General features: G+C 31.6%; 1 protein-coding gene across 2 annotated transcripts in view; it reads left to right on the plus strand.

The window, feature by feature from the left end:
• The window catches only part of gammaCOP (coat protein (coatomer) gamma), a 79913-nt gene that overhangs the window by 66312 nt on the left and 1399 nt on the right, over nt 1-12202 (plus strand). For both annotated transcript variants that reach the window (XM_075382472.1, XM_075382473.1), the window contains exons 13-15: nt 1731-1909; nt 4596-4686; nt 8454-8697. In XM_075382472.1, coding sequence (XP_075238587.1) covers nt 1731-1909; nt 4596-4686; nt 8454-8697 — 514 coding nt within the window. The remainder of the gene's footprint in view (nt 1-1730; nt 1910-4595; nt 4687-8453; nt 8698-12202) is intronic.

Genomic DNA, 12202 nt, shown 5'->3' on the forward strand with positions numbered 1-12202 from the left:
ATAAACCAGAGAAAAATGTCTAAAGCACTTTAATAAATTTACTATAACTTTGTACACAGACAAATGCAACTACAGTTTTCTTGAAGGTTGTAATGCACCTTGGTGTGAACATCTTCACATATTTGACAGTTTTTATTATCTTTTGGATTAAATATACTGAACAAAACTGCTGGATTTTATATTACCATACGTTGCTGAAATTTTTTTGGAAGTAAGGAAGTGTAGAAGTCTAAAACAGAGATGTATATGTGCTTAAGCACTGCCCTGAAAATGCTTTCTGTATTATGTTCATTTTTTTAAAATTGCATAGTGTATTATAAGGTGCTATCTAAACGTTATTGAGTTTAACACTACACACATCGTATATCTGGATCTTATTTTCCACCGTCATCTTTAAAGTAGTCCTTGTAGAGCTCAGATATTGATCCCAGCTTTTCTTCCATGAGTGGATTGCATCCTGAAAGTATTGAAAGGTTGTATATTCATCACTACTTCTGAGTTTGTTTGAATTTCTTCTTTAATGTCAAATCTTCATCCCTTCAACTTGGGAAAGAGAAAGAAGTTGCATGGAGATAAACCAGGCAAATATTATGGAGAAGGAACAATCACTGTATTGTTTTCAACAAAAAATGCTGTTTTATGAAAGCAGTATGTGTCTTCTAGATGTTTTGGTGAATCCATTCATCCCTGCACTCCTTCTCAATACATTTTCTTCTCATGCTCTCCCTTAGCCATCTTAGGGCAGCACATTAGAATTTTCATTAGTTGGTCTGACCAGAAGGATGTTACTCTTTGTGGATAATTCCATCAGTATTGAAGGATGAAATCAATAAGGATTGGGGTTTGCTCTTGACTTCAAAGGCTTTCTTTAGACAAAATGATGATGAGCTCTTTCAGTATAATGATTGGTACTTAGTTTTGTGTCATATCCCATAAACTCTGTTTACTGAGAAAGGAAATATGGGTCATTTCAAAGGATTTCTTTCATTTTACTGCGAATATTTAGGTGATACTATTTCTGTACATCACTCAGCAGTCGTGGCATGAACTTTGTAGCAATCCTTCTCAAATTATATTCTTATGATAACATATGCTGATGTATGCTACACAGTAGGTCCACGATGTTACGGATGTCAATTGTCTGTCTATGATCTTTCACCATTACATTCCATACAGTAATGACAATTCTTATTTAATGTTAGTAGATGGTCATCCAATATGTTCATCATCATCATCAATAGTTTAACCATTTTTAAAATGTTTAATTCAATTATACATTTGTGTCTGGCCTAAAACATTGTTATTAAATGTGGCCAGTAACATTTTGTGGATCTCTGTTGCTATTTTACCAAGTTTAAAATAGAAGTTGATATAGATGATACACATTCTCTCAGATAAGTCATTGCAAAAGCATAACATACATATAGCAAACAAAATAATAATGGTAGTAAACATAACAATGGAAGATTGTCTGCCAAGAATATATTCACTTGATGCATTATGTTACTAGTACAACTGTGCTTGATTGTGTTAGTGCTCATTCATGTTAAATACAATCATAACTTTTTGGTAACACTATTTTGTGTGTTTTTTGTTCTAATTTCATTTTTGCATATTGTCTTTCTTAAATTATATTATTTAAGAAAAAATATAACTTATTTTTTCTAAAATATTTTCAGTAGAAGGATTTATTTTGAGGAATTTGCTATATATGTATTTTTCTGTTACAGTTTGAGTGTTTAAATACACTTAGTGATCAGCTTTTAGAGAATGTTAGAGTTCAGCTAGAACCAAGTGCCGGATTTGAAATAGTTAAAGAAATTTCATGCCCTCACCTTCAGTATGGAGAAACTGGCAATACTTATGTTGTTCTCAAATTCCCAGATGCTCTTGATGCAACAATAGGCACGTTATTATTAATTTTATATTTATTGTGATATTTAGTTTAATTCAGTTATTGAGTGTAATTTTACTGTTGATTGTTTTTTTAAGTGATTAATTTACTTATAAATTTTCCAAGAACCATAATGTATCCGAGTTAATGTGAAAAGCAATCTTTTAGCATACACTTATAAGGGATGGCTAGAAAGTAATGTGCACACTCATTTGTAACTTGCAAATGGAAAGATATTATTGAAGAAAAAAATCACTACGCACTTGTTTTATTGGCTCCAAAAGTTAATCTTCACTTTTCAGTGTGGTCACAAATCACAGGTGTACATTTCTCCCAGTGGTGAACCAGTTGGTTCATCCATTAATGAAAAATGCCAGTAGTTTTTTATAGTCTGTGAGGTCACAGACTATGAAATTACATAGATAGTCACATTTCCATCTGTAGTGAAATAAATTCTCTTAAGTTACCTCTTCAAGTATGGGAAAAAGTAAAAATTGGGTAGTTTGGAATGATTTGAAGTTTAATTTCACAAGAGCCTTGAGTAAACTTGCAGTATGTTTGTTGTTGTGTTGCAGGATTATTGGGTTAGTGGATTTTTTAACACGTTTAGATTAAGACAACCATCAATTGTTTTTAACATATCTACTTATTACGTATTCTTAATCAGTGTAAACGAATTCTGTTAACCTTTTACGTTATTAAAAATTTAATCTCTTCATGTTATTTTAAATGCATTGACATAGCAGGTACACTCAACTTGATGGAAAATGCTACTGACAAAGGAGTGAACAAAATCCAATGAAACTATATTCTTGTAGTGGGGGAAATTGCTACTGACAAAGCAGTGAACAAAATCCAATGAAACTATATTCTTGTAGTGGGAGAATGTTGATAAAAGATGGCAGTATGTGTTCTTTATGTTTTGTTCTCCCATTTTATATATGACTGTTTGATACTTACTTATCGGTCACCCTTTGCAATTCTTGTAAATTTAATAATTTGCAATAATTGACAGCATAATATATATATAATTTGTAATAATTTCAGCATTTTAATATAACATTGATGTAGTTCAGCATTTAATATAAATATATTAAAGATATTTATATATTTGTATTAAAGTATGTAATTACACTATTATGTATTATGTACAATAGCACCATTCTGCTCTTTAGAAATACTGAAAAAATTTGTGAAAAAATTGTGTGTGCTTTCAACAGTTTCATGATCAGCAGCGTAGTTGTGTTCACTTGGATTGGCAGCAAGGCATAATTTATTGTAATGTTTCAGTTTTGTGGAAAAGTGATTTTTCTTGATTTTTTATATCACCCTTAGGTTATTTATTTCAATTTCAAAATTTACGAGATTTATCAAGACTTATACAATAACTCACTTTTATCTACGTATATATGTGTAAACAATTCTAATGTTTGTCCCCCATCAATATAGTCCTCACTTGCACTTATTTATGCAGTCTTGTTTTCCACTGGACAGAGGTGTTGAGCAGATCAGTTTCTGTCAACTAACACATCTGTCCTTTTCTACCTAATTGTGTTCCTTAAAAACCAAATTCACTTTAGGGGAAAGAAAATAGCCCATGTTTTCAAATCTGGAAAATATGAAGGATGACTTAGTGTATTAATGTGTTTGTTGGCCAAAAACTGCTTTACAGAAAGTGTTACGTGAACAAATCCATTTTCCTGATGAAGAATGAAACATAGCTTTGCCAGAACTTCCTTATAATAATTCCGGTTCAGTGTTGCACATTTTGCAACTCATTCTTCCAAAAGTACAGTGAGGAATTACAGTTTCAAAACAGTGAGCATGGATTTTGAATTTGGTCTCAATTTACCAAGCTTTTTACATTTTTTTTGGCGACGATTGTGTTTTTACCCAACCATTTTGTCTCAGGATCGTTCTGGAAGGGCCAGGTTCCATCACTATTGATAATTTTTTTGAAAAAGGTTGGGGTGGGTATCTAGCTACTGCCACATGTCAGTACAAATTTCCTTGCGTTCTTTTTGATCCAGTGTGAGAATCCTACAGACCGTCTCTGCAAAAACCTTTTTCGTGGTGAAATATTCATGCAGGGTCTTTGTCAGTGTTCACAGCTTTAGTTATCATTCAGATATTCAGTCTGCAGTATTCTCGAACAGTTGGCTATTTTTTTTCATTTTTGCTGTTTCTTCAATTTGAACATTATCCAGAACATTCATCACTTTCCATTTGATGCTTTTTGATGAATCTTTTGTGCTGCTCAAACATGCATGCATGAAAAATACATCTTCCCCATTAGTCTCAGTAGGCATTTAAAACCATTACATTGGTGTTTTGTCCAGTTTTACTAAAATTTTCATATTGACACTTAATTCAATTTTTAAAGTTGGGCATTATTCTGTCACACAATAGAAAACTTGTGTAATAAATGAACTGTACAACTGAATTTCAAGAGAAGTGTTGTTTGTTATGCAGGTTAAGACATGCATTCAAGGTCTTTATTAGAGAGCTCACAATTAGTTCTCACTGCTTCATGTAAGCAGTAGGAACACTGTCTCATTATTTGATCAACACATCTCATATAGTTTTAATTTATACTGTGTTTATGGTGATAACATATGCTGTATCAAAATAGAAATTAGATATAGAAAAATAAATATGGTGAGTGTTAATACTTATTTGCTGAATAAATTTTTTCAGGTAGTTGTGGTGCTACGCTAAAATTCATTGTGAAAGACTGTGATCCAAATACTGGTTTACCCGATTGTGAAGAAGGTTATGATGATGAATACATGGTATGTACTTTATTATTTGTACACTTGAATCATTCTTTGTTTTCAGAATAGGTAGCAAATGTTTATATGATATCTGTTTTTCCTGCCTTTGTTACGTAAAATAAATTCATAAGTATTATTATGAATTTATTTTAAACTACACGCAGTATACCTGTGTGTAGTTGATAAGTGAAATTCTTCGGCTTTTAAGATCTTGTGCTTTTGGTGGCATCAGCATTCTGTAGTACCTGGATTATTATATCTGGTAATAACTATAATGCAAATAGTAATAAAGCTCATTGCACAGGCAACATTCTATGTGCTCTAGAAAGTTACTGTTGACAATTTCTTTCATTAAAATGCAAAATGCAGAATGCAGGAGTGTTGCAGGATGATAATCTCTATCTATTCTTTCTATTTTGTTGTTTGATTTTTTTTTATAATGTTGTTTAGTTTTACTTTTTGTTTTGGATTTTAAATTATAATTAGTATTGTTTTTTTTTATTGTTCTTTGGCTGTTTATGATTAATAGTTGGTTATATTTTAATCTAATACATTGAATAGAATTGGAGAATTGGATTTCTTATATTCAGAAAAGAATTCATTTCTTTGATAACGTCTACACAGCAGAAATAATATTTCTGTAGCAGAAGTAAATGGACAAATGACTACTGTTTGACTTCTGAACTTACAACGGCTTGTTTGTTATTTGAACTCGGCTGAAATAGTGGAGATTGAGTGATTTCAGAAGTTGTAAATGCATACAGTATATGAATATCATTTAATTTTTTAAGTAAAAATAGAAAAGTGTTCGCAATTACCAATTCAAGATACTTTTTAATGAAAATTGTGATAAACTAAATGGTTTTTACATTTTGACACAAAAAGCTCGCCAGGTTTCTTGGTTGAGGAATTTGTTTAAAAGGTCTCAGTTTCTCGAATAGTTAAGGAATAAGGTAGGTTTTCTTGTTTACTGGTTGTTTTCTAAGAAAAACAGCACTTAGTGCTATTTTGATTTTATATATATATATATATATATATATATATATATATATATATATATATACTTGTAAAAGAATCACATAAGAATTGCTAAGTCAGTGTGGTAGAATTACAAAAAGGAATAGTCCTGTTTTTACAAAAATGAGTATTTTATATAATAGACTATTTTACAAGAACCATGAAAAGGTTGAAAAAGAATTACTTGGTTTTATGCTTTCATTAACTTGTTACATTTATTACAATTTCATATAGTTCTCAGTATCATGTGATACAAATTTCAATGAAAAGTTTACTGTTTTCCCTCTAACCTTTTGACAAATGAAGGTTTAGTTTAGTCGTGCTTTTAGGTTATTGAAAAAGTTTTTGTCATAATTCCTTTCAAACAAACAAACTGGTGTGTGGTGAGATGGTAAGGAAGGGGGCTGTTACAGAGTGGAGGGTTCAGGTGGAGAAAGGATTGGTAATTTTGCTGAGCCCACAGAAAAAGTAAGATATGTCGATGAAAGAATATTTTTCTTGAGATTGAAAGGCAAAGGAAAAGATCTAGTGATAATACAAGTGAATATATCAACAAGCCAACATCAAGATGAGGAGATTGAAAATTGCTGTAACAAGATTCAGGAACTGATAGATGGGGAAAGGTGAGGAGCTTGCATTATAGTGGTGGGAGATTGGAATGTGGTGGTAGGGGAAGGATCGGAGGCTTTGGGTTAGGTATAAGAAATGCTAGAGGGACAAGAGTGGTGGATTTCTATAAGGAGAACTCTTTGGTAATTGGTAATATGCTATTCCAAGCCCACAAGAGATGCCGCCGATACACATGGACATCAAGAATAAATGGAGAGAGGTACCAGATAGACTATTTTATGATAGAAAATGGGTATAAATTCAAAAGCGTATCCAGGTGCGGACCATAATCTTGTGGTGAAAGAGATACGGATAAAAGATTAAGAGATTCGATAAAATGGATGAGAGAAGAAAGTGGAAGAATGTCAGAACAGAAGAGGGTAAGAAGATGTACAGGAAACTAAATAATAAATTAAGAAGAGAGACAGAAAGGGCGCGGCATACATGGTTAATGGAGAGGTGTGAAGATAATTCAGAAATTGGAGAAGGTAGGGAATGAAGAGATGTATAGAGTAGTTATGGAACTGGTATCTAGAAAGGGAAAAAGTAAAACTAGAATGTAAACTAGATTGGACAGAAGATGGGGAGGTGGTTGATGGGAAAAACGAGGTTCTAGGTAGATGGAAACGGTATGTGGATGGACTTTACGAAGTAGATAAAAGACCAGAAATCCTAGGAGTTGAAGATGAATCAGAAGTGTGTGAGGAGGAGAAAGCCTTAAAGGAAATGAAGAACATGAAAGCATGTGGATTCGATGAAGCACTGGCTGAGCTATGGAAAGGCTTAGGGGAATTAAGAGATATCACAAGCCTGTGTAATTTGATATATGAGAATGGTGATTGGCCGGAGGATTTTGTGACTACTATTTGGTCCCAATCGACAAGATTAAATTGAAATGCGAGGAATATAGGACCATTAGCTTTATATTGCATGTAGCTAAGGTACTACTAAAAATGTTGAATGGGAGACTTTATGGAAGACTAGAGAGACCAACTGAAGAAGAGCAGTTTGGGTTTAGAAGGGAGAAGGTAAGAAGGGATGCAATAGGTTTAATAAGAGTGATCAGAGAAAGATATATTGAAAAGAAAAGAGATTTATATGTGGTCTTCATAGATCTGGAGAAGGCATTTGACAGGGTGGAATGGGATAAATTGCTGAGAATCTTAAAGGTAAAAGGAGTCGCTTGGAGGGTAAGGATATTAATAAGAAAAATGTACTTGTCACAAATGTTAAAAATGAAGATCGGGAATGAGTTATCAGCGAAAGCAGACTTGGGAGAGGGGTGTGGCAAGAATGTTGCATGTCACCAATTCTGTTCAACTGTTACCTGGAAGCGATAATTGAAAAGAGTGTAACTGGTAATAACGGTGTAATTTTGGAGGAAGAAGGAAAATGTGTGTTAGTTTCGCTGATGACATGGCAGTGTTAGCAGAGTGAAATGTTGAGAATAAATCAAACCTGCGAGGAGCATGGGATAAAGATAAATACAAAGAACACAAAAAGCATGATAATTAGCAAATCAACCATAAGGGCAACAAATAGGATTGGGGGAAATAAAGTTGAGGAAGTGTCATCCTTCAAGTACTTCGGGTGCATCATTAAGGAAGATATGAAGTGTGATCAGAAAGTTAAAGCACAAATTGCTAGGGCAAAGGAAGCATTCAGCTAAATGAGGAGAGTGCTATGTAGCAAACTAGACCTGCGACTAAGGAAAAAACTTGCGAATTGTTTTGTGTGGAGTGTGGCCCTTTATGGTGCAGAGACTTGGACTATTAGGAAGGGAGAGGAGAAGATTGGAGGCCTTTGAAATGTGGGTTTGGAGGAGGATGGAAAAGATCAGCTGGACGGAGAGAGTTTGGAATGGGGAGTTGCTTTGTGGAGTGGGTGATTATTGAAATAATAAAAAGAAGAAAATGCAGTTGGTTGGGACATTGGCTGAGACGTGATGGCATTGGAAGGATTTGTAACGGGGAGGAAAGCAAGAGGTCGGAGATAAATAAAAATGGTAGACAATATAAAAAGGGAAGTGTACTAATAGGAAGTAAACTATTTATTTGCCGTTCGATTACGGTTTTTTTTTTTTTTTAATTTGAAGTTGAGAAATTTGGCATTTTGGGTCGTGTGTTTATTTATTTCTTTATTTATTTTTAATGTTACAGCTTGAAGATGTGGAGATTTCGTTAAGTGATCAGATACGAAAAGTTGTTAAGGTCAATTTTGGAGCTGCATGGGAGGAAGCCGGTGATGTTGGTTATAGTGAGTTAGAAGATATGTACAGTTTAGCCAGTACTTTAACACTAGAGGAAGCTGTTTCGAATGTAATCGCATTTCTTGGAATGCAACCTGCTGAACGAACTGATAAGGTGCCTTCTGGGAAGTCATCTCATACCCTCTTTTTAGCCGGTGAGTAATTAGAAATCTATTACTTAAATTTTATGCAGTCAGTGAACAGAAGAATTCTATTTTCTTCTAAGGTTACTTATTTTATCTTCTTAATTACCACATCTTGCTCATGGAGAACAAATTAGCCATAAGGTTTATTGTAGGGTTAGCTTTACTGAAAACTTATGTAGAACACTTATCACTTATGTAGATATGAGTCATCTGCATCTCAAGTAAGACAGAATTTTTCATATTTCACTTTATATTATGTTAGGTCAAAACAGAGAATATGATTTTTTACTTAATTTACACAAACTTAGGAAATTCTTGTTCTTTTTATTGACATAGAGTCCTGAAGCTAAATGGAAGCAATGATCAAGACTGTCATACATTTTTTAAGTTTGCATTTCAGCTTCTACAAAGTGAACAATTGATTTTTCATATACCTAGAACTATTTTAATTCAAATTTATTATGATTTTTAAAACCGTTGTTGAAGGCCGGCAAGTACAAATATTACCCTGGATTTTTGAAGGAAAAACTGTTTGAATTTATTGGCAGTCAAAAATGTGTGAGATTGATAAAAGAATTTGTCTCCTTTGTTTAGCAGATCTTGTCTCTATTCTTGAGACAGTAGAAATGGGTATTTATTACCTATTTCTTACAGATGTAAAAGAAAAATTCACTCTTTCCTCTCCATATGAGGTTTTGTTCATGATCACTTAGGAACAATTTCAAGAAATAACAGGTGATAGATTCAATATAATAAATAAACTTCTCCCTAATCGTGCCAAAAAATATCATACGATGATGATCACATATTGCAGCATAATTTTTAAAAATTCATTTTTAAATGATAATTCTATATTTATAGAAATGTGTTCGTTTAATTCTTATCATGAGCTTTTTAGCCCAGAACAGAACAACAAAGTGGGGGCTGCAAACTGGTAAAAATTGATCATCTATGCTTCTCTTTATGACTGCATATTTTAAGATTTGACTTTGCTGGAGAGAATTATAAGCTACAATAATATACATCCTGATGTTTCATTAAGGATTAAGAATCAGTTCTTAAGTGAAAATAGAAAACAAACGACTCCTGCACCTTTCTTCATAAAAATAGATTAATATGCAAATTTCATTTTTTGAAGATATAATATTTTTAGCAGCGAATACCTAAGAGCCTGAATAAAAAAAAGTAATGAAATAACCTTCTAGCATGTCCAACAAATATGTGAAAAAAATTACATATGTTTTTGATTTAATAAAAACATTAATTTAAAGTTAGCCACATCAAGAAAAGTGATGAGTTAATAAGTCTTATTGTACCGATTAAACAATGTTTAATATTCAAAATACAATTAACAATGTATTTTGAATTAGTTATCTTTTGCTACAGATAACTATTAGACAATTAAATACAAACAAATTATGGTAAGACATATGAAAATCCTGTAGTAAATGTTTTGTTTGTGGCCATTTTTTTTGTGACAAGAAGTTAATTGCATTTCGTCTGAACTGTTCCTACTCTTTATAGCTTCAGGTACCTTTTTGAAAACAGAATTTTCATATTTTTGTAATATTTCAATAAACTCTTGTTTTATTACTTTTGTTTTTCTGTCAGTTTTCTTATTTAAATAATTTTTCATGTTTTTTCAGTAACTTCTTTAATTTATCAAGTTCCATTTTTTCTTGTAATTTTCTTAAAAATCATTGAATATTATTTATTACAAACCTTTTCTTTTACAATTATGATCATTTTAGAATTTATATAAACCTGCTTAAAACCAAACCAAAGTGTTATCTTTTATTAGTAATAAGTGAATGATTAATTATGCTGCTGTTTTATACAAGGTTCAAATATAAATTAATTAATTTATGAATGCCTAACAATAAATTGATCAGTTAAGATAAATAAGCAGCATTACAGTTTTATAAACAAAATATAGTCATTTAAGAAGTTCCAACATGTATGTTAACTCTCATGTTTAAAACATATCGGTTTTATCCCCTGTTTAAAAATGAAATATTATCTCAGAAAAGCAGACAAAAAGGTTTGCATAACTTTACCAACTTTGTGCATGACAGATTGTCTAAAATTCCACATGGGCTTTTAACTTAATTACCTTTATTATGCAATATTTAGAGTACATTAGAAAAAAGATCAAAATACTCATTAAAAAACTTTTGGGTCCAATTTGACCCCTGAGATCAAATGAAGTTTTTTTCTTTAAATTAAAATTATGTTGTATTAAAAAGTAAAATTGAGAAAAAAATTAAAATTTTTAGTAAAAAATTTTGAATACAATTCGATTCCCTTGCTTGCCAAATTACCTCGCAAAACATTTTTAATAACAGTCAAAACTTGGAAAATACTTTTTTTAAATTCTTAAGTCGGGTCCTATAGGACCTCATTTTTGAAAAATGTTTCCATGTCCGTACAGTTAAAGTACAGACCCCATTTAGCCTCGTTGATTTTTGGGGCTTAAAAATTTATTGCAATGATATTCAACAAGGGTAAACAAATTATTGCTTACTAAAAAAATATGGGTTTGTGGATGGTCCCTAATCTAATTGGATCGAAAATCAGATTTAAGTTGGAATATATATATATTTCCAAATATTTATCATTTTTGGTCAGGGGTTTCAAGATACAAGGCAAAAAAATAATTAAAAATAACATTGAATATCCATCACCACTAAATCTGGTTGAATTAAAATTTAGGAATTTTAAATACTTTATTTTATGACCTTTATTTTATACAGAAAATCAAAATAAAAAATGAAACTATTCCTTCCCCTTTTTTAATTTTATCCTAAATTTAATGCCGTCAATGTCCCCTCTACCTTAGATAAAGATATTTTAAGAATTTATGGTGAGTCATTCTGGAGATATTAATCAAAATATTCTTCTACACATGATGTTATACACATCTTCCAGAAATTTTTATAACCTTTTTTGTTGTTGAAATGTCGACATTTACAAAAATCCTCATATCCAAAATGTTGACCGATTGCTATATTTTCCCTTTAAAACTCTGCTAATACACCAGTATTAGAGCTATAGTAGGAAATAATATGATTGATATTGCATTGCAACATTTTATTGCCTCTGGTGATTATTTATAAATATTAGTCAATATTTGTTTGTACAAAATTAAATTACTTAATGCTATATACTTTCAAGTAAATACTTGAAAGTATTAAACATCAACCACATTAATATAATACAAACATACATTTTCTTGTGCTGTTTTTAGAAAGTAAAGTTGAACCTAGGCCTTGTTTATAATTCCTCTTTTTTCTACTTGGATATACAAAATATAGAATATTAAGGTTTTAATTTGTTATATCTCATGGATGAGATGTGCAGTGTTGACTTAAGGTTAGAATCAAAGACCAAAAAGGACAGTTTTAATTATGTGCATGGTTGTAGATTGAATTCTTATCTTTCTGCTTGACACTGCCAATAGCAAAGATTGTGATTACTTAACAAAAAGCCTCTGGGTTTTGAAATTTGTGAATCT

The sequence above is a fragment of the Lycorma delicatula genome, chromosome 1 (genome assembly GCF_047948215.1).
Source record: "Lycorma delicatula isolate Av1 chromosome 1, ASM4794821v1, whole genome shotgun sequence".
NCBI classification, from domain to species: domain Eukaryota; kingdom Metazoa; phylum Arthropoda; class Insecta; order Hemiptera; family Fulgoridae; genus Lycorma; species Lycorma delicatula.